The 27,260-nt window shown below is 46.0% G+C and overlaps 9 protein-coding genes across 14 annotated transcripts; 4 read left to right on the forward strand and 5 right to left on the reverse strand.

The window, feature by feature from the left end:
* Window positions 1-3,784: 3,784 nt before the first annotated feature.
* Window positions 3,785-8,664, reverse strand: LOC108036912 (KAT8 regulatory NSL complex subunit 3). Of its 6 annotated transcripts, none has more exons than XM_050887860.1 (8): window positions 8,401-8,664; window positions 7,144-7,463; window positions 6,559-7,085; window positions 6,056-6,501; window positions 5,758-5,986; window positions 5,566-5,625; window positions 4,762-5,484; window positions 3,785-4,705 (listed from the first exon to the last, which is right to left on the reverse strand). In XM_050887860.1, the coding sequence occupies exons 1-8, from the start codon at window positions 8,551-8,553 to the stop codon at window positions 3,957-3,959; spliced, it is 3,207 nt and encodes a 1,068-aa protein (XP_050743817.1). In that variant the 5' UTR covers window positions 8,554-8,664; the 3' UTR covers window positions 3,785-3,956. The 6 variants fall into 6 exon arrangements, with proteins under 6 accessions (XP_050743817.1, XP_016968807.1, XP_050743819.1 ...); XM_017113318.3 differs by lacking the exon at window positions 8,401-8,664 and adding an exon at window positions 7,617-8,256; XM_050887862.1 differs by lacking the exon at window positions 5,566-5,625 and having other exon boundaries at window positions 4,762-5,349.
* A 34-nt stretch (window positions 8,665-8,698) lies between these two features.
* On the forward strand, window positions 8,699-12,708 carry LOC108036911 (ATP-dependent RNA helicase DHX8). The gene is made up of 2 exons (XM_017113317.3): window positions 8,699-12,000; window positions 12,086-12,708. Exons 1-2 carry the CDS (start codon window positions 8,802-8,804, stop codon window positions 12,631-12,633), a joined length of 3,747 nt encoding a protein of 1,248 aa, XP_016968806.1. The 5' UTR covers window positions 8,699-8,801; the 3' UTR covers window positions 12,634-12,708.
* On the reverse strand, window positions 12,648-13,106 carry LOC108036913 (cytochrome c oxidase assembly factor 5). Its single transcript, XM_017113325.3, has 2 exons — window positions 12,806-13,106; window positions 12,648-12,746 (listed from the first exon to the last, which is right to left on the reverse strand). Exons 1-2 carry the CDS (start codon window positions 13,001-13,003, stop codon window positions 12,705-12,707), a joined length of 240 nt encoding a protein of 79 aa, XP_016968814.1. The 5' UTR covers window positions 13,004-13,106; the 3' UTR covers window positions 12,648-12,704.
* Window positions 13,107-13,925: 819 nt separating this feature from the next.
* LOC108036900 (serine protease grass-like) lies at window positions 13,926-15,524 on the reverse strand. The gene is made up of 4 exons (XM_017113280.3): window positions 15,286-15,524; window positions 14,679-14,721; window positions 14,446-14,627; window positions 13,926-14,390 (listed from the first exon to the last, which is right to left on the reverse strand). The coding sequence occupies exons 1-4, from the start codon at window positions 15,506-15,508 to the stop codon at window positions 13,987-13,989; spliced, it is 852 nt and encodes a 283-aa protein (XP_016968769.2). The 5' UTR covers window positions 15,509-15,524; the 3' UTR covers window positions 13,926-13,986.
* A 2,402-nt stretch (window positions 15,525-17,926) lies between these two features.
* On the forward strand, window positions 17,927-19,604 carry LOC108036919 (transmembrane protein 39A-B). Its single transcript, XM_017113331.3, has 4 exons — window positions 17,927-18,308; window positions 18,370-18,605; window positions 18,659-19,220; window positions 19,304-19,604. The coding sequence occupies exons 1-4, from the start codon at window positions 18,039-18,041 to the stop codon at window positions 19,565-19,567; spliced, it is 1,332 nt and encodes a 443-aa protein (XP_016968820.1). The 5' UTR covers window positions 17,927-18,038; the 3' UTR covers window positions 19,568-19,604.
* On the reverse strand, window positions 19,576-21,438 carry LOC108036918 (probable cysteine--tRNA ligase, mitochondrial). The gene is made up of 2 exons (XM_044091781.2): window positions 21,315-21,438; window positions 19,576-21,258 (listed from the first exon to the last, which is right to left on the reverse strand). Exons 1-2 carry the CDS (start codon window positions 21,323-21,325, stop codon window positions 19,593-19,595), a joined length of 1,677 nt encoding a protein of 558 aa, XP_043947716.1. The 5' UTR covers window positions 21,326-21,438; the 3' UTR covers window positions 19,576-19,592.
* Window positions 21,439-21,623: 185 nt separating this feature from the next.
* Window positions 21,624-23,282, forward strand: LOC108036916 (GDP-fucose protein O-fucosyltransferase 1). The gene is made up of 2 exons (XM_017113327.3): window positions 21,624-21,778; window positions 21,832-23,282. Exons 1-2 carry the CDS (start codon window positions 21,661-21,663, stop codon window positions 22,920-22,922), a joined length of 1,209 nt encoding a protein of 402 aa, XP_016968816.1. The 5' UTR covers window positions 21,624-21,660; the 3' UTR covers window positions 22,923-23,282.
* Window positions 23,283-24,863, reverse strand: LOC108036917 (eukaryotic translation initiation factor 3 subunit M). The gene is made up of 3 exons (XM_017113328.3): window positions 24,697-24,863; window positions 24,402-24,581; window positions 23,283-24,345 (listed from the first exon to the last, which is right to left on the reverse strand). Exons 1-3 carry the CDS (start codon window positions 24,739-24,741, stop codon window positions 23,407-23,409), a joined length of 1,164 nt encoding a protein of 387 aa, XP_016968817.1. The 5' UTR covers window positions 24,742-24,863; the 3' UTR covers window positions 23,283-23,406.
* A 383-nt stretch (window positions 24,864-25,246) lies between these two features.
* On the forward strand, window positions 25,247-27,251 carry LOC108036921 (solute carrier family 25 member 35). The gene is made up of 3 exons (XM_017113333.3): window positions 25,247-25,747; window positions 25,816-25,951; window positions 26,393-27,251. Exons 1-3 carry the CDS (start codon window positions 25,500-25,502, stop codon window positions 26,918-26,920), a joined length of 912 nt encoding a protein of 303 aa, XP_016968822.1. The 5' UTR covers window positions 25,247-25,499; the 3' UTR covers window positions 26,921-27,251.
* The last annotated feature ends 9 nt before the right edge of the window (window positions 27,252-27,260 follow it).

Here is a 27,260-nt window from a genome sequence, read left to right on the forward strand (position 1 = left end):
CGGAATTAAGCAATAAATTTATGTTAAGAGCCAACTGAAAGCTGCAAACAGTCGTCTGCTGGCCAGAAAACCAGCTTTTCCCCAGCTCCCTCGTTTTTGCCATTTCAGCACTTACACGAATTACGCGACCTGAGAAAATTGTAATTCATAATATTCCATTCCGGGGAGAGGGCTGGCTAACAAATCCCTGGGGACCCGCATCCTTGCTGGGATCTGTGTGGGATCTGTGTTGTTAATGCCAAGAATAGCACGCTCCTCAAGGTTGCCCTGACGAGCGGGTGGCAGTGGGTTGGCTTGGCTCGGCTGGGCAGAAGGTTGTCGTGCCTTTAACGTGTCAAACTTTTGGCCACAGCAGCTCCAGCTCCCTGAAGACGGTAAAGAGATGGAATAAGGAATGCGGAATACGGAATGAGGGTGGTGACAGGTGAGGATGGGAGCGGCGAAAAGGGACAATAAAGCAAAGACACTTTGCTCACAGTTCCAGTTCCCCAGAACTGAGTAAACTTTTAGTCTGAAATTAAAAAAAACAGATTTATTTTACGAGCATAAGAACTTCAACAGTAGATACTTAAATAACCACTTTTGTGTCCATTTAAAGATCTCCGAAATATGAGAATATATTGGTATAAATTGGTATATATTGGTATTTGAAAATATTTAATTTGACTATAAGCACAATAAAGTTGCATAAAACACTTATTAAACTCGTTTTAATTATGATTGTAGGAGTAATCGAGTATCCGTAAATATTCAAGATAATAATTCTTATAAACCTTATACATTTTTAAACCCTTTAATTTAATGACTTACTTTTTGTAATTTGAACCAATTATTATCAGCTTTTTATTAGTCATATGTTAATTTCTTTTCGTGTTGCCTGCGACCCCAGGTATGTTCCACTACGTCACATCACATGAAATAGTTAAATTAAAAAACACCAAGCGAAACTTAAATCGGAGTGGAGGCATAGTTGACTGCCAAACCCAGATCTGTGTCACCTGTGTTTTTTCATCACGTGACTGCAAGGTAGTGGCCGATTCCCAGAATCTTAAAATTAAATATAAATTTCCCAGTTGAAGTGGGAACTATAAAGCTCTGAAGATGAAAAGAAAATAATATATTTACTTAGTTTTAAAGTGAAAATACCATTCAGGCCATTTAAACCTCCAAAAAGGTGCTTAAATATTCCCCCCATTTTCCATTTTTTCCTCTTCTTATGCAATCAATTTTTTGGGCGTAATCAGATGCTTGGCTGGATGTTGCTGCTCCTGTTCCTCCACGCGAAGATTCAGCTACTCCTGGCGAATGCTTGCCCTGGAAAAATATTGAAAGTGTCAGACACACATTGAATAAAAGGAGCGCAGATAAGGTGGGCGCCAAGTGGGAGGAAAATGGGCGAACAGTCCGCCAGATTGCAGTGCAAGTGGCATTCGCTGTTTTCCCTCCGCCTTTCCTTTTCGCCGCGCACTTTCACATCATTTGCATGTTATTAAGCGCCATTTGATGAGGGGCCATTGGGAAGGGGATGGAGTTGGGTGGGGTATTTGTACAGCACACTATCAGCGTTTTCCCCAGTCCTGCACTCACTCACTCTCATTTTCCTCTTCCCAGGAGTACGCAAAATCAAAAGTGCAGCTTTTCCCCCATTTTCGGACAGCTTTCCGCTCGAATACCCGCGCTTATTAGTATTTGTGCAAGGGATTTGTGAAGGATTTGCGGTGTCCGTTACTGCGATGCAGGATTTTCCAAAAGGGTTTGGGGGAAAAGCTGAAGAACGAGGTGTAAACCGTAAAACCGACGGATTTTGCAATGCGAACTTTTAGTTCCAGGGATTACAGTTTGAGAAGCACTAGAACCAAGTTTTTAAGTTGAAGGAAACAAATGTTGATCGTGCATGTTATATTTATTTTTTTTATAATTATTATACTTAAGTTTTATAAACAAATTTGAATAAACTTTAACTCAAACAAATTAAAGAGTTCAACCAGGCTAACATGAGCCACCGAATGTGCAACAAGCTTGCCAAGAAATTAGGCTAAACACAAAATAATAATAATAAGCCATAAACAAACGCACATGCTGGCTGGTGGCTGGTGGCTGGCCCAGTGGGTTTCTGGTCCGACAAATTGCCACAAATTAAGACCAGACCGAAAAAAGGTACAAGCCAAATGCTCTCGGCAGGTGGTAAGCGAAGCGAAACTGCAACTGAAATTGCATTGCAAATGCAACCAGCAGCCGGCTAAAGACATTTTTAAATCAAATTCGATTTGGGTCTTGGCATTCGGCGATTAACTGAGTCTGGGAATCGCCCGGCTGGCTATCCACGTTATTTTCCGATTGCGTAAGCCGCTGGGAAATGATAGGGAAAATATTCAGGATTTTCTGGCCAATAAAAAATGTCTCTAAAATACATCCGATATTCTCCTGTCTCTGATAAATGCAGCTGGATATTTTACTCTTATGCACATTTTTCCATTAAAAATCTCATCATATTAACTTCGTTCACTTTATAAGATCCTATATAATAGTTTTTCTGAGTTGATCCTTTTTTTTTAACTAGTTTTTGTTACTTGGAATATTTTTAAGAATAATGGAGTTTTAAGAAAACTGTCTCACAAATGATCACTATAAATTAACCACCCACTTCGATCCTTCAGATAAAGCTGAGTTATCCTTGGTGATCTGGACGATCTGCTCCTGATCACGTTTGGCGCGCTACTGAAGTCCCGATGAGTCCAAAATGTCGGTACTACCCTGGACGCCGCAAAAAGTCCAGAGATACACATATTTATTTTGATATATATGCACGATGTCGAACTGTACATAAAATGTAATTAAATATATGTCCGATACACCAATGCGAATAAGAAATCACAAGCACAACAAAAAGATTTTGCAGGCGTGAGTCCCGAATCGCGACAAAATGTTCTTCAGTTTTTCAAAGCGGTCGCCTTCAAATTTGCTGACTTTTCAAAAATGTTTTAACCCACGCTTGCCAACTTAGGGTGTTATCTGACACTATTATATCGGTATAAATATTATATATACAAATAAAAATTTTCAATGATTTCAAAATTAATATTTATATATCTGTATAATAGATAAAAATATGTGTACAGCGATTTACGGTTCCTAAGTCTAATAAACAAGTGTTTAGAAATATATTAAATATTAATATTTATTTACTTGAACATTGATGACTTATAAAATATTACCAACTCGTGGTTAGTTGTATAATTCTCAACCAAATGGGTTAACTTGAACTACATAAAATAAAAAGCCATTTACCAAGAAATCCATAAATATGTAGTAAAGTATATATATATTTATAGATAGGGCTGTGCATGTGCCCGTGGAACCTTAATGAAATTTTAGATTTTTTGAGTTGCCTGCAGCGAGCTGTGAATTGCCATTCTAAGCAGAAAGTCGGACATCATAACACAGTTTGAAAGCGACTGGCTGCAGCCCAGCCGTGTGAACACTTGTGGTTATATAATGCAAGATAAATCTCCCCGCTGGACACCTATTCCAAGCCAACGCACTTTGGGCACAAGCATTTTTATTACATATTTCCACTCCAGTATGGCGTTGAGCAAAGGTTTTCTCACGCTGCTGCCGCTGCTTCCTGTTCTCTGTCACTCTTCAGCACATATATTTGCATATTATTTAGACCAGCATAAATCAAATCAGGCCAGGCCATGATACGGTAACCTTAAACCCAGACCTGGAATTTGCACAGGTTGCAACGAAGCGTTCGTTGAATTCCCAGAATTTACATTTACCCTTTTTTTGGTCAAATTATATCTTTTTATTTTAATGAAATAATGGGTAGGGGGAAATCCAAGACCCCCTAGTCACCAACTTATTAAGTGCCTTCCTTAACATATTTACACAGTTATCAGCTATCATCTATTAACTAAAATGTAATCAAGACAAAAACATAACCCTGTCTAATTCTAGTTTTTGTTTGGGGTCGAAGTAGTAGCTGAAGTTGTTGGTGTTGTCGACGAGCTCGCCACCTTGGAAGCGGGCCCGATGTTGACCACACGACGCACGGCAGAAGCTCCCGTAGAGGTGGCCGCTGATGACGAAACAACGGTTCCGCCCGGTATGCGATTTCCCAACATCGTTACTGGCTTGAGTCCGGTGGCGGATTTGAAGTAGATGTTTCGCACGGGCGTCTTACCGTCTCCAGAAACGCTTTTGGCTGTCACCGGAGTGCTGCTATTGATCACCTGGAACTGCGAATAGCCCTTGCTGGCCACGTTGCCCGCTTGTCGAAGAGTTCCTTGCGCGAGACCAGAACCCGATGACTTGATGGTCTGCACATTGAGGGTCTTGACACTGGTTACCAGAGATCCTGTAGCAGGATCCACCATGATTGGACTGTTGGCGGCTGTGGTGGTGGTGGTCACTCCTCCTCCCGTCTTCGGACTGCTCACAATCCTAATAGGCACCCGATGAGTACCGGTCACCACATTTCCCATTGGTTTTATTGTATTCCGGTTAAGGTACACCAGTTTATTCTGACTGGAGACGGTTCCCCCCGGCGCAGGGGTGAACAACTGCTGAAGGCTTTTGTTGAGCACTATGTTGCCCGTCTTTGGTGCTGCACTGGCGGTGACCATGCCTGGAGGCTTATTAGCCTCCTTTATGATCTTCTGACTTATGATCAAAGGGCTCTTATTGGCGCTTCGAATGGGGGCTGTAAAACATTTTAAATTAAAATCATGAGCACACAGAAAATACTATTCAACCCACCTGGTTTAATATCCTTGTCCGCCTGTTGATGCTCGGGAATGTTACCCTCGTTGTCGGCAAAAACAATGGGCATATCGATAATGTTGGACAAATCCATATTCCCCGAAGGACTGCTAGCCGCTGTGGTGGGTACACTCTTTGTAAGATGCAGCATGGTCATGCCGTTGGCGTTCTTGAACACCGTGTACTTCTGTTGACCCGCTCCTGTGGATGTCGACGAACCGACTACACCCGTCGATGAGCCAGCAGTTGCGAATTGCTGCGTTTGTCCCGTGGGCGTTTTCAAGGTGAAGATCTGCTGGCCACTAACCGCTGAACTTGGCAGCGTCTTTACAATGCTGCCAATGGTGGCGGTGGTGGCTGTTCCCCCACCTGGCTTGCTCAGCGTGTAGTTGATGAGTTTTCCCTGTGACGAAAGGGGCTTGGAGATTTGAACAAACTGGTTGGGGGGTATCATCTTAATCTTGGTGCCGGCTGCGAGATTAACGGCAGGCAGTTGTTTCCCCAAAGCGCCTGGAGTGATCACCTTGGGCACGCCTGCTGATCCACCCAGTCCAGAGTGCGCATCTTCGTAGTCCAGGGCATCATCTAGTATGAATTTAATGGATTGGTTTAGTTCTTCACTTCTCAACTTCGGATTGTCTGGATGAGATGCGCCTTTTTGGATGACAGAGCCGGCCGAGCCACCGACATTAGGGAGGGGGCGAGTTCGGGGTCTTCCAACTGAAGAGGGTAAAAATGTTAGTTGATGAATCGGGTATCAGAGCCACAAGTGGCCATAGAAGAACCCCGGGTTGAATTTACCCTTTCGCTTAGCAGCAAACGGATCAATGAGGCGCGGTGGCTTCGGCTTTTGGGCGCGGTCTTTCGTTGATGGATGAGTTTGGATTGGGATGGTTTCGGTTAAGTGATTAAGTGGGTTTACATGCGGGATGGATAGTAGGATGACAAGGTTGTGCTGAATATACCGTCCGAGTTTATAATACTGGTACTCACTGTGGGGCACAAACTTCGACTTGGCCGGCTGAAGCATTGAATCGTCAAGACCACCGTCGATTTTCCGCTTGCGCATCTGTTGAACGGCCTTGTTTGCGTTTCCATCGGCCAGGATGTGTGTTGGCTGCTTCTGTTGGCGTTGATAGCCCGGCTGGTGCATCAAGGATGTGGGCATTCGAGGTCCAGGGGGATTGCTTAGAGTTCTACTCACAAAGTCGAAGACTTCCTCCTGCAAAGTATTGAATTGCAATACAATGTAGTAATTGTAAATTTTCACTTATTTCTTTCTTAAACTTACAACCACCATGTAATCCACCATGGACTGGGTAACGCCTTCTATGCGTCGCTTGCTTTTTGGTACCCGTAGAGCATCATCAGCACTGCCCACTACCACCAGCGAAGACTCGGACTGCATTCGCTCGCGCAAGCCTTCCATTTCCTCCTGACTGGTACGGGCAGAATTCTGCCCGATGACAAACAGTATCGGCGCCTTAATGTCCAGCATGCGATCGTCGGGTGTCCCTCGGGGACCACGCATCGTGTTGTAAGCAAATCCCATGCAAACCACACATGCAACACTTTCCGAAAGTGCAACCTGCAGAGCCAAGGCAGAACCAGCGTTGAAGCCGACAAGTATTATGCCCCGACTAGGATTTTCCGTGCGCAGTTCGTGGATCTTGACGCGTGTGAGGGACACAATGGTCTCGGCCACCTGGTCCAGATTCTGATTGGCAATTCTGTTGTCTAGGGAAGGATTTCAATTAGTTTAGTCAATAATAACTATAGTTATAATGAACCTACTTGTATTAGGCAGCGAGATCTGAACCACCTGAGTGATAGTGGCCAATTCCTGGTACCACTTCTGCATGCGATCTGAAACTGGCCCACTGGTGGGCATAGTGGGCAGCACCACCATGATGGCATTGTGCGTGAGTTGACGGCCCTTCGGCAGGATGTTCGGCTCCCAGCGCTTTTTCATTACCGGCGCCAGCAACTCCTGGCTATTGTTCAGTGGCCTGCTGAACAGCATCTTGTCCACCAATGAAGGCAGCTTGGTTTTCAACGTCTGCAGAATTTCCAGATAAGAGGCCATGTACGAGGGCGGCAGGTGCTCCATGAGCAGTGCGTGAATCCACTGTGTGATGCGTGTCTCCCAGGCCACGCTGGCCAGAACTTTGCGCAGCCTAGAGGCGGACTTGTCCGCACTGACGCGACGGTGTATGGGCTCGTGTTGGCGTTTGTCGTTGGCCAGGCGAGCCAACTGGTCCTGGTCCAGAATGGCACAGACTTTCTCAAATAGCATCTGCTGAGTGTGCGTCCAATTAAATCTGTGAAGGATATATCGAGTTAACTAAGTTCTCTAATGAGCTATAATCAAGAACTCACTGATTAACACGCTCGACCCAGTCCTGCTCATCCGAATTGTTGTTCTTCACGTATTTTGCAATGCGAGCGCATTCATTCATTGCCTCCTTGGCGGCTATCTCATCGTAGGGCGGCACATGTGCCTGTTGCATGTCAGCCAGCTCCTCCTGCTGCGGCGGGTAGGTGTGACAACTGGGACACTGCGGAGGATGGCGCACCAGGATGTTCCTGGCCGGCGCGAGGCCATTGTTAACTTCGCTGCGAACTGATGTGTCGCGCATATAGCTGTGCTCCATTTTCTCGCCAAACGAGGATTCACTTGGCGCCGAAATGGTGCTGGACTGAAGGATAAAAAGAAGGATTCTTAGTATTTAAACAGGGAACCAGAGTACATTAGTGAGGTGAATGATTTGGCTGGGGGAACGTAGGGCGCATGCGGTGCTGGTCTGGTTAGTGGGTGAAATTAAGCCTCTAGAGCCTAGACTAAACATTACACTCTCGGTTGGCGTTGAGGGCGATGTGATGACCAAGGCGGGCGACTTAATCACCGGCGAAGCCTTTGGCGGCGAGCTGACTTTAATGGACCCCGTCATGGAGGCTGCGCTGCCCAGGGATCCCGCCTTAACCACATAGTAGGAGGAATTGGCTCCACCCACTGGCGCATTGTTTGTTTTTGTTGCGGTCGCCGTCGCTGTGGTTGTAGTGGTGTGTGTATGTGTGGTATAGGTGCTTTTGCCTGCTCCAACGCGCGTGAGGAACTTGCTGGGACTGTAGGTTATTATCGAGGAGGTGGCCTCCAGTAACTTCGGCTGAACTCCGCTCGGATTTGCCATTTCCTTCATGGTTAATTTTTAATTTTGCCTTTTTAACTGTCTGCGCTGCCTCCCTTAGTTGATTTTCTTCTTCTTCTACGTTGTTGTCGCATTTGCGGCGTTGGGAAACAGCTGAAATGGGCCAAAAACCACTTGACCCTTGGCCCAAGCAAAGGTCACACGAGCCTCGCACTGACTCGAACCAAATTTACCAGCAATTCTTATTGATTTTCTGGGTTTTGCCTGTGCACTACGCGAATTTTTCGTTCTTGCAAAATATGGCGTGCCTGAACGCGGGGCTGCCACATCGCAAACTGAAAATTCGATCTGGCAACTCCGCGACTTCCCCGAGCCCCAGCTCCCGCGAAGATATTTTACGCTATTTCACAACAATCGACCAGTGGAATGATTATCTAGTACGAAGGACTGGCGGTGGAGCTGCTCCTCCAGCCAGGACACTACTTACACTCTCGCTGGGCGTGGGAGTGGTTGGCGGGACTAGCTCTACGTCGCCGTCCAGCGGCTGGGCCGCGACTTTCTGTTCCTCCTGCGACACATTCTGCGCCACATTGCCGCCGGTCTGCAGGAAATTGTTGAAGCACTCGAAGAATGAAGCCATATTCCGATGTGCGTTCGATCAAAACAGAGATTAATTTACGTTTGACAACAAAAATGCGACAAAAATAAGCGGAGCGTCAAAAAAACCCGAGTGCTAGGGGCTAGCGTTGCCACCTTGTTCGGCCGTTTGCATGCGTTTAGCAACACTACGGCGTGTAAAAACAGCTGATCTCGTTTTGTTGCACCGCGAAACTTTCTGAAATTTCCACAAATATTGTATATTTAGCGTGAAATAAGATTTTCGGCGGCATGGACGAGCTGCAGAAGTTGGAGTACCTTTCGCTGGTCTCGAAGATCTGCACCGAGCTGGACAACCATTTGGGCATCAACGACAAGGACCTCGCCGAGTTCATCATCGATTTGGAGAACAAAAATCGCACATACGACTCGTTTCGCAAGGCGCTGCTGGATAATGGCGCCGAATTCCCGGACTCCCTGGTCCAGAACCTGCAGCGCATCATCAATCTGATGCGCCCCAGTCGTCCTGGCGGCGCCAGCGAGGAAAAGGTTGGCAGTGGCGACAAGAAGGATGACAAGAAGTCGCAGCTGATGAAATTGTTTCCCGGCCTGGCCTTGCCCAATGACAAGTACAGCAAAAACGAGGGAAGCGATGACGAGGAGGAAGCCAAGCCGGAGAAGGAGCGGAAACACGAAAAGAAACCCTCCGAATCACACAAGAAATCCGACATGAGCGATGTGGATGCAGCCATGTTGGAGTTGGAGGCTCTGGCGCCCGGTGAAGGCAGAACAGAGGCGAAACAGCCCAAGGAAGCCAGTTCCAAGGATCGCCACAAGCGCAGGAGCAGAGATCGGGACACAAGAAGACGCAGTAGGTCGCGGGAGGACAGACCCTCAGAGCGTCGTAGAAGCAGATCACGGGACAAGGAACGCCGTCGGCGTAGCAGATCCCGAGACAATCGGCGGAGAAGCAGGTCTCGAGAGGATCGTGACCGTGATCGGGAGCGGCGTCGTAGGAGATCCAGCTCAAGAGACCGGCACGAACGACGACGTCGCAGTCGCTCACGTTCCACAGAGCGGAGGGATAGAAGAGAACGCTCCAGGGATCGCAGCGAGAAGATGCCACCGCCCTCCGCCGCCATGACCGATGACCCCGAGGCGGGAAAGATCTACTCCGGCAAGGTGGCCAATATCGTGCCTTTTGGCTGCTTCGTGCAACTTTTCGGTTTGCGCAAACGCTGGGAAGGATTGGTGCACATATCACAGCTGAGAGCAGAAGGTCGGGTCACAGATGTCACCGAGGTGGTCAGTCGCAATCAGACAGTTAAGGTGAAGGTGATGTCCATAACGGGACAAAAGGTTGCGCTGTCCATGAAGGAGGCGGACCAGGAGACTGGACGGGATCTCAATCCGCTGTCACACGCGCCCGAAGACGACGAGTCTCTAAGAGATCGGAATCCAGATGGACCCTTCAGCAGCAGCACATCCATGTTAAACCTGCAAGGCAACGGCTTGGATGGCGATGAGCACGAATCTAGGAAGCGTGTGACCAGGATTTCTAGCCCCGAACGCTGGGAAATCAAGCAGATGATTAGCTCCGGTGTGCTGGACAGGAGTGAGATGCCGGATTTCGACGAGGAAACGGGATTGCTGCCGAAGGATGAAGACGACGAGGCCGACATTGAAATTGAGATTGTGGAGGAGGAGCCGCCCTTCCTCTCTGGACACGGTAGAGCTCTACATGATCTCTCACCTGTGAGAATTGTTAAGAATCCCGATGGCTCCCTGGCCCAAGCTGCCATGATGCAGTCCGCTTTGTCCAAGGAGCGTCGCGAGCAGAAGATGCTGCAACGTGAGCAGGAAATGGAGGCTCTGCCCACGAACCTCAACAAAAACTGGATTGATCCACTGCCCGAGGAAGAGAGCCGCAACCTGGCGGCCAATATGCGGGGAATGGGGGCCGCTCCCGCTGAAGTTCCAGAATGGAAGAAGCATGTAATTGGCGGTAAAAAGTCCTCCTTCGGTAAGAAGACCGATTTGACTCTAGTGGAGCAGCGACAGTCGTTGCCTATATACAAGTTGCGAGATGATCTGATCAAGGCCGTGACGGACAACCAAATACTGATTGTCATTGGAGAAACTGGTTCCGGAAAAACCACTCAGATCACGCAATACTTGAGCGAATGTGGATTCACTGCCAGAGGAAAGATTGGCTGCACCCAGCCCAGAAGAGTGGCTGCCATGTCTGTGGCCAAGCGAGTGGCTGAGGAATACGGTTGTCGGTTGGGCCAGGAGGTGGGGTACACCATTCGATTCGAGGATTGCACCAGTCCGGAGACCATAGTCAAGTACATGACGGACGGTATGTTGCTCCGTGAGTGCCTCATGGAGGCGGAGTTAAAAAGTTATTCGGTCATTATGTTGGACGAGGCTCACGAGCGGACGATCCATACGGATGTGCTCTTTGGACTGCTGAAGACAGCCGTGCAAAAGCGGCCGGAACTGAAGCTTATCGTCACATCAGCAACTTTGGATGCGGTGAAGTTCTCGCAGTACTTCTTCAAGGCGCCTATTTTCACGATTCCTGGAAGAACCTTCCCCGTGGAGGTTCTCTACACAAAGGAACCAGAGACGGACTATCTGGACGCCTCGCTGATCACAGTGATGCAAATCCATTTGCGAGAACCACCTGGTGACATTCTGCTCTTTCTCACGGGTCAGGAGGAGATCGACACGGCCTGCGAGATTCTGTACGAGCGAATGAAGAGTTTAGGACCGGATGTCCCTGAGCTGATTATCCTGCCAGTGTATTCCGCCCTGCCATCCGAGATGCAGACACGTATCTTTGATCCTGCGCCCGCTGGAAGCCGAAAAGTTGTTATAGCCACCAACATTGCTGAGACTTCCCTGACTATTGATGGCATATTCTATGTGGTAGATCCTGGATTCGTAAAACAGAAGGTGTACAACTCGAAAACGGGCATGGACTCACTGGTGGTCACTCCAATTTCACAGGCGGCTGCTAAACAGAGAGCCGGCAGAGCCGGGCGTACGGGTCCCGGGAAAACCTACCGTCTCTATACGGAACGTGCTTATCGAGATGAGATGCTGCCCACTCCGGTGCCGGAAATCCAACGCACCAACCTGGCCACCACAGTACTGCAGCTCAAAACGATGGGAATCAACGATCTGCTGCATTTCGATTTCATGGACGCACCGCCAGTGGAATCCCTGGTAATGGCATTGGAGCAACTGCATTCCCTATCAGCACTGGATGACGAGGGCCTGCTTACTCGACTAGGCAGACGCATGGCGGAGTTCCCCCTCGAGCCGAATCTCTCCAAGATGCTCATCATGTCTGTCGCACTGCAGTGCTCCGATGAAATTCTGACTATTGTTTCCATGCTCAGTGTGCAGAATGTGTTTTACAGACCAAAGGACAAGCAGGCGCTGGCGGACCAGAAGAAGGCCAAATTCAACCAAGCTGAAGGTAAGTGCCTGGTTAAAGGCAAAGCGCGATTTCCTAGAAACTCACACATATGTTGAAAGGTTACTAATTAATTCTTTCTTTACAGGCGACCACCTAACCCTGCTGGCCGTTTACAACAGCTGGAAGAACAACAAATTCTCGAATGCTTGGTGCTACGAGAACTTCGTGCAGATTCGTACCCTGAAGCGCAGCCAGGATGTGAGGAAGCAACTGCTGGGAATCATGGACAGGCACAAATTGGATGTGGTTTCCGCAGGAAAGAACTCTGTGCGAATCCAGAAGGCCATCTGCTCGGGCTTCTTTCGCAATGCAGCCAAGAAGGATCCGCAGGAGGGCTACCGCACCCTGGTCGACTCGCAAGTGGTGTACATACATCCGTCGAGTGCTCTCTTCAACCGTCAGCCAGAGTGGGTCATCTACCACGAGCTGGTGCAGACCACCAAGGAGTATATGCGTGAGGTAACCACCATCGATCCTAAGTGGCTCGTAGAGTTTGCTCCGTCCTTCTTCCGATTCTCGGACCCCACGAAGCTGAGCAAATTCAAGAAGAACCAGCGACTGGAGCCGCTGTACAACAAGTACGAGGAGCCCAATGCCTGGCGTATCTCCCGCGTCCGTCGGCGTCGGAACTAAAGGACTCAACACGATTGTGTGTGTAATGTTTTGTATTTTAAGCGCTAAGAAATTAAATTTAAGTTTAAGCTTCAATAGCCCTTGCGGCCGCGAAAGCGCTGTCTGTTGTCCAACTGGAAGAGTGGGATAGGTGTTAGCTTTTGGAAGAACGGATATAACGTAATGAACCCACCAGGGAGCGCTTGCACTCGTAGAAGGTGTTGCGGAGCACCTGGCACTCTGGTGGAACGTTGTTATCCTGGAGGCACTGGCGCGGAGTCTTGCCCATTCGGCAGCACTCGCTCTCCAGCAGGCACATCTTGAGGTCTGCTCGCACACCCGCACATGCCGTCTCATCGGCTAGCCTCTCGTTACCCTCGTAGCGCATCATTTTGTTGGGTTCGTAGTATTTTTAACATATATTTTAAATATTTTGTGGACCAGTTACAAAACCAGCTGTCCCCGGCGTTGCCAGACGTGTCGATACAATTTGCAGCTACTGGTATCGGTTATCGATAAAACAACAAGCCTGATTAACAACAGCTGTTTTCGTGGGAGTATCAAGAGGTATTATCAAAGGAGAACCTAATTTCCCGTTAATGTTAACAGAAGTGTTAATTATGTCAAATTTGATTGATATTACGTTCCTTAAATTTAAGATATTAAGAAACAAATATATATTATATAAGGTAAAAATATCAAAATATTAAATTTGATTTTGTTTGCTTTTTTTAATATTTAAAAAAAATTTTATTTATTTGAAAAGGTTACAGCAATGTTAACAAAACACACACTTTAAGCTTAGGTTTTTTTTATAACCGTTACTATTCGAGCTTAGGAAATTTTTTTTGCTGCGTTTTTGGGGGCTTGCCGCAGCAAGCTGACGGTGTGGCAAGTCTGAGGACGAAATACTACAAATTAAATTAGATCAAAAAATTATAAAATTTTATTACCTTGGCATCTTGGCCAAATGTCAACGTAAATTTTTAAAGACTCCCTTATTTAACTTAAAAAATAATACCCTCCCACAGCTGTTAATATGCCAATTAAGTGTATACAATTTTTATCTAAAATTCAACGTTTTAATGGAAATAAAAAAAGAGATGACTAGTTTTTATTTTTCCAACGTAATTCATGAAATTTTAGAATATTTAACTCTTACGGGAAAAATATGAGTACTGAAAGATATTCCTCAAATATAATTAACTGCATGTTGCGTGTAGCTGGCAATTTTTTGGCTACAATGTTGCCGAAACATTAAATGATTAAAAAACAAAATTTATTGATATTGATATTTTAAAAAATCAAAGGAATTTTGTCAAAAGATAATCGGTTTTTTATTATTTGATTGGTGGAAAACGTTCCAAAGTAGTTCTAGATAGACCAATTGTAAGATAGAGCACTCTCAATCCAGTCCGTATATTGGTCAACCTTTGTGTGAACATCAAAGCCCGTTGTGGAACACTTTTTAGATCCATAGCTGACCACACCGTACAAAAGGGGTCTTAATTCTCCTTGGTAAAAAACGTCTGCGCTTAAAGGACCTCCGGAGTCCCCCACGCAGGTTTGACTGGTAAGGCTGCCTGTACAAATATGGGTGTGATCAATGAACTTCGTATATTTCTGACTACAATGATGGTTTTCAGTTTTGTGTAGAGTAGCTTTTTGCAGAGTGCGACTCATTCGACCGTTTTCACGCAAGCCCCAGCCGGTGGCGTTAAATTGTAAAACATTTTCCATCGGTGCTTTGACGATGAGGCATATGGGCCTGACATAGTCTAATAAAAATATTTTTTAGTTGGGGTATACTTTGTGGTAAACACATGAAATTACCTGAATACTGGACCGCAGAAGCCATTCGCAGCAGGGCTATGTCATACAGTTGGTTATAATAGTCGAATTTTGAATGAACAATTTTCTTATCGACATATTCAGTATACGCTTTTGGTATGCAAACACCAGTAGAGCAATCAGGGTTAGGTTCGATCACTTTGTATTCGCCCAATCTCACCATCCTGGAGAGGTATAATGTTTTATCTTCGCGAAAATGTAACTAAGGCTCTTACATGGAATAATTGGAAATGCAATGTGCTGCGGTCAGAACGAAACCTACAAAAACAAGGAAGAACGCTATAGTCGAGTGTCTCGACTATCAGATACCCGTTACTCGGCTTGAGGGATCAAAATAAAAATGGAGATATATGTATAAGCAGCAAAGAAATATTGTAAAGCGCCACCTACCGGCTATTTTGGTATATGTTATGTGGGCGGTAGACAATTTTAGGCGTTTTAATAAGACAAATTTAGTTTACATTTCAGTTAAAATTTTGTTCCTATCTTAAAAACTGTAGGCGCTACAGATTTTCGCAGATTGCGGGCGTTACAGTGGCGTGGCACCCCGCTGAAACTAACTTGCGCTGCGTAGGAATGTGCATGCCTGACGGTTCTAGCTCTTATATATATATTATCTCTGCGTTCATACGGACGGACGGACATGGCTAGATCGACTCCGCTAGTGATCCTGATCAAGAATATATTTCTTTACTTTATACTTTATGGGGTCGGAAACGCATCCTTTTACATGTTACATACTTTCTGACGAATTTATTTACCCTTCCACTTTACGAGTAACGGGTACATATTATTAAATACTTATTTAATTAAAACACTTACGCGATGTGATTAGAGAGCCGCCACACGCGTGATTACCCAATACCATTACGGATGCCATCCAAGGATTCGCGAATATGCTTGCATCTTCACCCCCACCAATCTTCAAATAACTTTCGGTACGATCCGATTTTCCGCACCCAGAATCCAGCAAGTAGGCTGATCCTTTTATAGTCGCAAGAAGCTGACAGCCCAGAACGGCAAAAATCACTTTTAATCTCTTCATAGCTATTGAAAGACTGAATTAAAAGCTTTATAAATCGCGCTTTATAAATCGTGTCCGTTTCATTTATAGGAGTTCTTATCAGCAGTGTTTTTCTTAATTTTAATCTTATTTTTATACCCGTGCAAAGGGTGTTATGATTTCAGTCAGAAGTTTGCAACGCAGTAAATGAGGCGTTTCTGATCCCATAAAGTATATATATTCTTGATCATCATCAATATCCGTCCGTCTGTCCGTTCGTTTCTACGCCAACTAGTCTCTCAGTTTTAAAGATTTCGGGCTGAAAGTCTTAATTAAGTTTAATTTTATCAAAATCGGATGACTATATAGCTGCCATAGGAACGATCGGAAAATTGGTTGGAAAATATAGGTTACAAATTATAGCTTCGGTGTTTTTTAACATGTCATCCTATAGTATTGGGAAAATCATTTTTTATATTTTAAGGAATATAGTATTAAATTTAATAAAAATAGGACGACTCTAACATAAAACAAAACGGTCAGAGAAAGAAAGAAATGAGAGGTCCAAAAAAGCTATCCAAAATATTTTAGAAAATTTAGATTAAACAACTTGAATAGGTATTTCCGCAAGAACTATGCTTCATTGTTTTTGTTTTCACAGCATTCGCAATACATTTTTTTACTTTTTTTCTTAGCAGCTATGCGAAACGAAATTTGTTCAGAAAAAAGTTGGCGCTTGCAAAATTAAATTTGAATATTAAGCGAAACATTTCAGAATGAAAACGTGTATAACATTATTGGAATTTCCTTTGGAAATTTTAAAGTTATTATTTTTCAATTTGCCCGAAGGAGATCAATGTCGACTGGCCTGCTTACATCCAATTCTGCAGAGGGCTTTTATTTATCATGTTGGAAATAGATACAACGAAATTGTTCCCTCATCTCGATTAAAATACCTGTTGCTTGTGGACTAAAAGTGATTCACGTAAAGAACGTTTTGTATCATTTAAATCATTTCACATTGAGGTCGATTGAAAAGTATTGCACCAACGTGGAAAGTATCTCCATCGGACTAAACGATAGTAACTGCTATAGAATAAAGCAATTCCTGGACAATCTTTAATCACTAAAGACGGTAAACTTGTGGGTAGCGTGTGTTGCCACTCCAAAAGTCCTCAGTGTGCTGAAGGAAATAAGACATTTAAAGGGCTTAACATTTTATAGATTTGTCGGTCCTGAATGCAAGTACAAATAAGCCAAAATTTAATGTACTAATGTAGTAATTTTTAATATTTTTAGCAAAAGAAATTCATAATTTTGTCCACTTGGAAAAACTGCGGATTAGTTTATACAATAAAAGAACACCAATTGATTTATTTGAATTGTTCTTTGCCCTGAAAAAGCTGAAACATTTGAGACTAAGTAACTTTAGCGCTTGTCAAACAGTTTCCAGAGCATATCGAAGAATTGACTTGGATGAGCTCGAAATAAGTAATTGTACTATTACTTCAGAATGGCCCATTTTTTCTAATCTGAAAATATTAAGAGTTACATCTCAATATAACTATATTTATTCGAATACTTCGGTAGCTAAGCATCTCCAATATATTTCGAAGCATGCAGCTACCTTGCATAAGATTGAGCTCTGCTTCAAAATATCCACAGAAGAGTTATTTGAGATAATAATATCCTCTAAGAATCTACGGCACCTTAAGATGAAACGGTTGGCAGCACGATTTGATAAAGAGTTATTGATAAAAATAATAAATATTGTAAAACAGAATGGATCCACTGCCCTCGACCCATTCGAAATTTTGTAATTTTTTTTTTTTTTGTAATTTAATTTACGCATTGAAATGTTCTTAATTAAATTTCTTGGCTAGATATTGTTGGATATTCCAGATTCGGAAATAATACGGCTTACGAACAGGAAATAATAATTTATAAATATAAAAGTTAAACATTTTGCTAGCATTTCTCAAGGCCAGAAATACAAATATTATTTGTAACTACAAACTTTCTGCTTGTGCCAAACCGAAGTAGGCGCTTCTATGGACGGAGAGGCCATGCAAAAGATTGCAGTGATAAACATGTTATAGGTATATGTTAAACCATAAATCAGCTTCAAGGAATATAATTTTCGTTACTATAAATATTAAGAAATTTCCAGCTTATCAGTTCATTTGTTCATTAAAAGCTAAAGCGGTTGTAGTTCAAATGTTGTAAACAAATAATCTATATTATGTCGAGTAAGCACAATGTTAAATACTATATAAAATTTATAAAATAAAAGTAAAGACATAATTCAATTTATTAATTTGAAAAATTTAATTAAAATTAAAATCCTACCATCAAAAATGGGTATCAAAAGTCCAAAAAATTTAAGTGTCTCGAATATCCTAAGATTTTGTACCCCTAGAAATTTCTTAGACAACGCCCATGGAACCTAAACTCACAGCGGTATTTTCCACCGTTATCGACGCGGTCATACTCGACGTCCTCCCGCACAAAAACATTGCTGCTTGAAATTGTTTAAATGTAGCTCCCGGCACAAGCGATTAAGCCACTCGAAATGACCTACGACGAGCGCAGCAGCGATGGCAGCAGCTCCAGTGAAACGCAGGACTCCTACGCCCACATGCTGGCCTCCAAACCGGGCCAATCCCAGACACCGGCCACCTCGATGCCGAAACACATTCCCTTTCCGGAGCATGCCACCACATCCGAGTGGCTCAGCGAGCTCATCATGTGCGCCTTCACCATGGGCTCCGCCATCGTTCAGTTCATCAACATCTACAGAACCAACTGGTGGCTGCCCCAGGCGCACACCAGGCACATGGTGGTGGGTTTGCTGAGCTTCCCCATTCCAATTACTACACTTACTGGCAAATCCTTGTCCACAGAACATCGAGCTGATTGATCCTTACCTGCGCTATCTCCTGCTCATACTCAACACGCGAAGACTGATCTACTGCTTGCTGCTGGTGAAGATCAGGAAGGGAAACGACAAGAGCCGGCAGTTCATCCGGCTGGGCATCAAGTACGGATTTGGAGGTCTGGTGCAGCTTGCCCTGGGATTCTGCGCCATGAAGCTGTACCAACAGCACACCTATATCCTGCTTCTCTTCCTATCATATCCGTAAGCAGGAAACAAATAATCTTCCAGCACATACTCTACCATCTTTCCCTTAGAGTCGTCATCTATCTGCTAATCTTCGGCTTCCAGCTGGAGCCCTTCCTGCGCACCAGATTCGAGCTGCCCGGTGTGTACATTAATGATCTCCCCGTGCACAGCTGCACCACCAACCCGGTGAACATCAGGGACGAAGTGGAGACACTGCGTCATGACTTCAACAAACGGTTCAAGCAGCTTATCTTCACCTCCATGCTCAATGCATACTACAGCGGCCTGGTGCCCTGCTGTCTGGCCATCAGTGTGCAGTATAATGTACTCCGTGCTGCCCAGCACTGCATCATCGTTTGTCTGGGCGCCTTCAGTCTGTGCGCCGTATTCCTGTATCCTGCCAAGTACAGTGATACCTTGCATCGCGCCACCTTACATTTGGGCTGCTGGCAGCGCATCGACCGGGAACCGGCGCCTTCGCAGTTGATAGTGGCCGCCAATGCCATCGCCTGGTCGAAGTACTCCTCCTACAACCACGGCACCGTGGTAAAGCACAACGGAGGACTGTACAGAAGTCAGGGTCTTGTCACGGTGGCCACACCGGGAAACGCCAGCCATGCCCGATTTTATGTAAGTAACAATAACAATACTAATCAACTTCATTTTACAAGGTATGTACTTCCTTTTAATAAAACAAACACTAACTTTTGCAGAAACTCTTTCACAATCCCACCATCATTTACTCCACATTGGCCATCCTTCAGGCCGCCGTGTTGCTTGTGGAGATTGGATCTCTAAGCGCCGAAAGCGTCGAGTGGCACTTTGTGCTCTCCATCAGCTTTGTGGCCTTTACCAGCATGGGCGCCTTCTTTAAACTGGTGCGCGACTACCTCATCACCAAGGACCTTTACAAGGCGGAGCACGCGGTAGCTCCCGATCAACCCTTTCGACTACGCATGAGAGATGCATTTATGTAACAACGATCCAAAGAGTAATAAACATTTATTCGGCAGAGCTTTTGCTCTTGTCATCGGGCTTTTCACAGGACACGGCGAACACCCACGAGCTTCCCTTCTTGTGATCGCGGACTTGTATGCCGTGCTGTTGGAGCAAGCTCCTCAGCTCATCACAGGCGGCCAGCAGTTGCGTGTTTTTTACATCTCCGGATGTGGCATTCTCACGCATCCTTCCTCGAACGCTTAGAACATCATCAACTAGAAGGGATGGATCGATACCGTGATCCGTGGAGGATACCTTCTCCTGCAACGATTCTCTTTCCACCAACTCCGACAAACCAAACGACACAACGGCACGGTTAATAAAGTTACCGGCTGCCAAAAGCAAATCCATACAGTAGGCAGGCTCCTCCTGGGCGTCCACTTGCTGCTCGTTGATGCAGCGACTAATGCTGCTCATCTGATCCATCAGCACACTGATAGCTCGGGGCGTATCGAAGTCATCTCGAAGACATCTATCGAACTCGGCGACCGTGTGGACCAGCTGCGCCCTAAGCGCACCCTCGTCCATTAGGTGGACGGGCTTAAGGAACTGTGTGTAGGCAGTCAGATCAGCCTGGAAGTTTTTAAAACGTTGCAGGGTCTGACGAGCAGTCAACATCAACTGATCGCTATAAGGCATGGCGTTACGGTAGTTGGACAGCAGACAAGCCATTCGAAACTCGTCGGCGGTGTACTTCTTCAGGAGTTCCGAAACGGATATGGTGTTGCCCAGGGACTTGGACATCTTCTGCGGGTCCCCAACCATATGCAACTGCCCGGTGTGCAGCCAGTAGTTTACCCACTGGTCTGTTTTGTAGCGGGCACAGCACTGCGCCTCCTCGTTTTCGTGGTGGGGGAAGCGCAGGTCCAGGCCTCCGGCATGGAAATCCAACTGGCGGCCAAAGAAGAGACCAGCAATGGCGCTGCATTCGATGTGCCAGCCAGGGCGACCCTCGCCTCCCCAAGGAGCCGACCAGGTCGGCTCGCTGCCGCTCTTTCGCGACTTCCACAGCGCAAAGTCTGCACTGTTTTTTTTGGTGGGGTCAGACTTCTCCTCGCTAGGAGCCAGCTTCTGTAGCTTCCCATAGTTCTGACTTTGGGACACATCAAAGTAGACGGACTTATCCGGCGTAACATAGGCCTGCTGCTCGGCTATTAACTGCTGGATGAACTGTATGATAACAGGCATGGTGGTGGTCACATGGCTGCGCACATCCGGCGGCTGAACATTGAGACGCAGCATGTCCTGGCGGAACTCTGCCTCGTAGGCTCTCGCCATCTTCTGCCAATCGAGACCGGCAAGCTGGGCCCTCTTTATAATCTTGTCATCCACATCCGTAATGTTCATGGCAGTCACCAGGTTGATTTTAAAGTAATCCCTCAGAATGCGTTGCAGGATGTCCACCTTCACGTAGGTGCTGGCATGGCCCAGGTGAGCGGAATCGTAGACAGTGGGTCCACAGGTGTACCAGGTGACCATTTGGGGGTTCCGCAGGATTAGGGGCACCTTTTGGCGCATTCCATGGTTATAAATATTGATGCCTGTGTGCTGTCCGATGGGCTTTCGCCATTTAAAAGTCCTTTCCGCCTGGGGAGCCTCACCTGTTAAATTGCGCCGGCAGTTGCGGAATGGCCTCGTCCGACCACCAAAAGACCGGAGCGCCTCCTTGCTGTGAACGGAATTATGTGTGAGAGGTTCGTTCAACATTTTCCTCTGGATACTTACAGGCCAAACATTCTTAAATCTCTTCAATTTGGATTAAATTCTAAAATAAAATACATAAGTCTGAATTCATAAAATAACAATAACAGCTGATTGTAGAAAAGGAGGTTGCCAGACCTAAGCAATCCGACTCATGTGAGTAGGGTGCGTCTTAATTAAACATTGGTTGATTATTTCAAGAAATAAAACTTATTTTTAACTGCCTGAATAATTCGTATATAATCGATTATGAGCTATAATTATATCCATGTCACACTTAAAAGATTTTTCAAAATTTAATTTTCTAATCAATACAGCTACCCTCCTGCACAGAGCTGCCACCTGGTCAGAGAAAAACGAAGCCGGCAGAATGCAGTGGCTTAAAATGAAGCTCCGATTTATAAACTTGATTTTACTATTAATAAGCTCAACATGTGCCCAACTAGGAGGCGATCCCAACGGCTACCTCACCTATTGTCCCTGCATGGGTAAGTCCGACTTGGAAACAACGAAAACATCCACTTATCCGTTTCTCTTTAAGGACGCTTTGGCAACCAGGCCGACCACTTCCTGGGATCATTGGCCTTTGCCAAGGCCTTGAACCGAACTCTGATCCTGCCGCCTTGGGTGGAGTACCGCCGGGGCGAGCTGCGATCCCGCCAAGTGCCATTCAACACCTACTTTGAGGTAGAGCCGCTGAAGGAGTACCATCGCGTCATCACCATGGCGGACTTCATGTGGCACCTAGCCGACGACCTGTGGCCGGAATCGGAGCGTGTCTCCTTCTGCTACAAGGAGCGCTACAGCCTCCAGCAGGAGAAAAATGACCCAGAAAAGCCTAATTGCCATGCCAAGGATGGCAATCCATTCGGTCCCTTTTGGGACACATTCCACATAGACTTTGTGAGGTCTGAGTTCTATGCACCACTGCATTTCGATGTCCACCACAGCAACGAGGCTGCCAAGTGGCAGGCCAAATATCCTGCGGAGTCCTGGCCTGTACTCGCCTTCACCGGAGCCCCAGCTAGTTTTCCTGTCCAACTTGAGAACTGCAAGCTGCAGCGCTACATGCAGTGGAGCCAGAGGTACAGGGATGCTTCTAAGGATTTCATCCGGGAGCAGCTGCCGCGTGGGGCCTTTGTGGGCATTCACCTGCGCAACGGCATCGATTGGGTGAGAGCCTGTGAGCACGTCAAGGATAGCCAGCATCTGTTCGCCTCGCCGCAGTGTTTGGGCTACAAAAATGAGCGGGGAGCTCTGTATCCGGAACTCTGTATGCCTTCCAAGGAGTCCATAATCCGCCAGCTGAAGCGGACTATTAAGAACGTGAGACAAACTCAGCCCGACAATGAAATTAAGTCTGTTTTCGTGGCCTCCGATTCCAACCACATGATTAGCGAACTTAGTTCGGCTCTAAGTCGGATGGGCATAAGTGTGCACAAGTTGCCGGAGGATGATCCCTACCTGGACTTGGCCATTCTCGGTCAGTCAAACCATTTTATCGGCAACTGCATATCTTCATACTCGGCTTTCGTCAAACGAGAACGAGACTCGCACGGCTTTCCGTCCTATTTCTGGGGATTCCCCAAGGAGAAGGACCGCAAGCATTCCAATGTGCATGAGGAGCTGTAATTTGTCAACAGGAAGTCTTACTTAAATACTCTAGCAGGACATTTTTCGGTTTTCATTTTCAAGGTTAAAAAATTATACATTTTTACATCACTTTTTAAGATTTCAGTTCTTCGATTGCCCATTGATAAAAGTTTCAATTTACAACGTATAACGTATTGACAATTTTACAATCGTATAGAAAGAAGAACTACACTTCTCAAGTTGAAAGCCTTTTAATGAAAAAGCTAATGTTACTTCCTTTTACTCTAAATCTGATGTTGCATTAGCGAAAACCGTAAAATGCCTTTGAAATCACTACAACATACATATAAGACATTAAAGTATTCCTCGCATTTATCGAGACACGGTTCTACAAAACGATTTTACTTATAAATTTATTCAAGTTATCCAATCCACGCACTCTTGAAAATAATTTAGGTCGTAATTCCATTGCCCCGAGGCTAGCATTTGTTCATCATCATTGCGGTTCTGGGGAGTGGTGCGTCTAGTGTATCAGCTTCTGGGAGCGGGCCAGGTCCAGTTGCGCCGAGGAGACGCTCGTCAGGCCCTCGCGCACTGTGCTGAGGTTCTCCTTCCACGCCTGCAACAGATCGCGCAGCTGCTCCCACTGTGGCGCTCCAAAGGTACGGTGCATTGTGGAAGAAATGTGAACCTTGTGGTTGGCCTGGTCCAGGCGTGCGCGCACCAACTTCGTCTTCAACACCTCGATGACGAAGGGCTCAACCTCGTCCTCGTTGATCTGCAGCTCCTTGGTTAGCGTCTCGAAGGTCATCTCCGGACTGCTCTCGGCCAGCTGCATGAAGGTCAGGAGACGCATCTTCTTCATGTTTTGTTCGTGGTTCAATCCCTGCGAGTTAACAAACTCCCGATGGTCCTCGTAAAACTGCACGTACGCCGGCAGCTTCTCCGACACAAAGATAGACAGCAGGTCGTGGATGAGGTCGCCCTCCAAGAAGCGCACAGGCTTCAACGCCAGCAGAGGATCCAGCAGGAATGTATTGGGGTCGGCCAGAGCGGTCACAATGCACTTCATGGCATCCTCGCGGGCCACACAGGCATTGTCCGCGGTGTAGGTGCCCAGCAGCTCAATCATCACCTTGGAAGACAGCTCCAGGTTGGTGTCCTTGGTCACGTCATGCAGCAGGCGGTACAGCTTCTGCATCTGTTCGGATGAAGGTGGGCAGTTGGCGAACTGGGACTTGAGCTGGTCCACTCCGGTGAAGACCTCCAGCACCTGCTCGCACTGCTTGGCCACCTGGACCAGGTGGTAGTAGACGTGGTAGCGCAAGGGTGAGGCGGTGTCCAGGTTGTTGAACAGGCGCCACAGCGATTGGAGGCACACCTTGCCCAGCGGGAGATTGGGAGCCTTGGTCATCTTCTCGCAGTAGGCCAGCACAATGTTCTCGCCGCGATCCAGGGGAATCTAGAATATCAGATGGGTTCAATTGCTGTTTAATGGGAAAATTTCATTTCAGTCACCGTGATCATGATGGACACAATGCTGTTCAGGATGCCGTCAATCTGCGAGGGCTCGCCGTCTTTGAAGCAAACGTCGCAGACGCCGATGATCTTGTGCAAATCATCCTCCACTCCTTTGTTTGACTTCTCCGATGAGATCTCGGCTCCCAGCTTCTTGAAATACTTGCGCAGCTCTTGTACCTTTTCATAAATTATTGGAAATTTAGTTTTGTTTTGCAGCAAGAGGAAGACATAACCTCAATTCTGGCCAGGGGCCGCCCTAAAACATGGCTTAAATGGTGAATTTTTACTGTACCTGCTCGTCCAGGGAGAGGTCTATGAATACGGGATGCGAAGTCATGGTTTTGATAAATGTTATTCCACTTATTTAAACAAATGCAGCTGAAAATAACACGCACACACGTCTTCGGCGCTTTGACAGCTCGAAAGGAAAGAGAGCGACCTGTGCAGCCGGCCTGGCGCTTTTCCCGCTAGTTAGAGATGCTCCCAAACAAGAGTCCAAAATAAATATTGCTTTAAAAGGTTTTGCCTCCTTAAACAGCTGTCCTAATGTGCCGTAAATATTCTCTTTTTTATAAAACACTATATTGTACGTGTGCCTTTCTGCGCTTGAAATGTGGTTCAATTGACTAAATGTTTTGACAGTATTATAGCTTAATACTTGTCTTGAAAGACACAGTGTTGCCGGATCTGGTTAAAGACATAAGTCACTGTGACTGCTACTTAAATTCCCGTTAAAACATTCCCTTCTTCGATATTTTTAAGACTTCTATCCTTTTCCCTTTTTTCAAATTTTCAGACGTCTTTTTTTATGATTATACCCAAAAACCGTAAAAAATGTTTTAAATTTTCGCGACCGTCTGGCAGCTTTTTGTGCGGGCACACTGGAATTAAGTTATATTACTTTCCTCGCCAATTTTATATTATATTTGTATAACGGGCGAGGGAACCACAGTCGTGCCTGCTAATCGCGGCGGGGAATTATGAAATACTCGGCAGATACAGATACGTAGCGGCTTCTTGGGGCCACAGATTCCGCGGCAGGCGGCACAACAGTTTCTAGTCAACACCACTATCCTAAGTTAATCCCGTGATTACATGGCCACCTCGGATTTCGTTTTGGGAGGTCTGGCCTCCGTGGGCGCCACCTTCTTCACCAATCCCATCGAGGTGATCAAGACGCGGATCCAGCTGCAGGGGGAGTTGGCGGCCCGAGGAACCTATGTGGAGCCCTACAAGGGCATCGTGCATGCCTTCGTCACGGTGGCCAAGAACGATGGCATGCTGGGCCTCCAAAAGGGTCTGGCTCCCGCCCTGTACTTCCAGTTCATCATCAATTCCTTCCGGTAGGTATTACCCACTGTTCTATATTTTGTATTAATCAATCCCTTATTACCCTCTACTCAATCCCCAGACTCAGCATTTATTCGGAGGCCATGGAGCGCAAGTGGATGCACAACCGGAAAGGCGAGGTGTCCTACGGATTGGGACTCATGTGGGGCGCCATCGGCGGGGTCGTGGGCTCCTACTGCTCCAGTCCATTTTTCCTGGTACGCTACATATGCGGGTGTTGCAGGGGGTTACATAAACAAACAGCTTATCTAAATGAGCCGCGTGCTCATCAGCATTTTGGACCTTCCCCAGATAAGAATCTCTATTGACGACTGCCTATCAGTATCTAAATATTTCTATTTCAAGATATATAGTAAGGAGGCATCATAACTAAAATTGTTATTATTATAATTTTTCACGAAAGATTCTGGTTGCCACCAGTAATCTCCAGATATTTATTTGCATATTACTGAATAGCATAATGTATTTATGGTTCACCTAACTTAAAGTATCCAAGTCCCAAACTTCACACTATTAATTAACATGCCAATTCACCATTATTACCACTAAACTTTATATTTTTGTAAAGAGATTGCTTAAATTATACTTCAATTGATGATATTATTATGTTATTAACTTAAATACATATTTTCTTCCAGATCAAAACTCAGTTGCAGTCGCAGGCCGCCAAGCAAATCGCAGTGGGCTACCAGCATGCACACACTTCCATGAGCGATGCCCTGCGGCAGATCTACGCCAAGAATGGAGTGCGAGGACTCTGGCGGGGATCGGTGGCCGCGCTGCCCAGAGCAGCTCTCGGATCGGGTGCCCAGATAGCCACCTTTGGCAAGACCAAAGCACTGCTGGTGGAGTACGATCTGGTGACACAGCCCACGCTGAACTCTTTCTCGGCTGGCCTGATAGCGGGCTCCATTATGTCGGTGGCCATAACGCCGCCAGATGTGATCACCACCCGTCTGTACAACCAGGGTGTTGACGCCGAGGGACGTGGGCTGCTGTATCGCGGTTGGCTGGACTGTTTCGTGAAGATCCTGAGATCAGAGGGCGTCTATGGTATGTACAAGGGATTTTGGGCCAACTACCTGCGCATTGCGCCACACTCAACACTGGTGCTGCTGTTCTTCGACGAGCTGATCGCCCTGCGCACAAAGTATAGCCATCAATGATCCCAAAGATCGGTAGATAGGTAGCATTACTTTAAGTACAAAATTGTTCAACTCGTTTGTAATACCCGCACTTATATATTTTGCTTATTTTTCTTAAGCTAGGTTCAGATAGACAAAATTGTTATGTGAAAATTACTATGTTAATATTTTGTATGTCTGAACTCGGCTTTAGACTGTAGCGAGTAGCTAAAAACCCTAGTTCCATTCTCTTAGCCTAGCAAAGCCCCAGAACCAATTTGTGCCTTCAGTAAGCTAATCTTAGATCTGTTCCTGTAGCCATTAACCGTGCAATACTTTGGTGAAATAAACCAGTTTGTTTGTTACTTTTTAACCTACATTG

Source organism: Drosophila biarmipes, chromosome 2R (genome assembly GCF_025231255.1).
Source record: "Drosophila biarmipes strain raj3 chromosome 2R, RU_DBia_V1.1, whole genome shotgun sequence".
In the NCBI taxonomy this organism is placed as follows: domain Eukaryota; kingdom Metazoa; phylum Arthropoda; class Insecta; order Diptera; family Drosophilidae; genus Drosophila; species Drosophila biarmipes.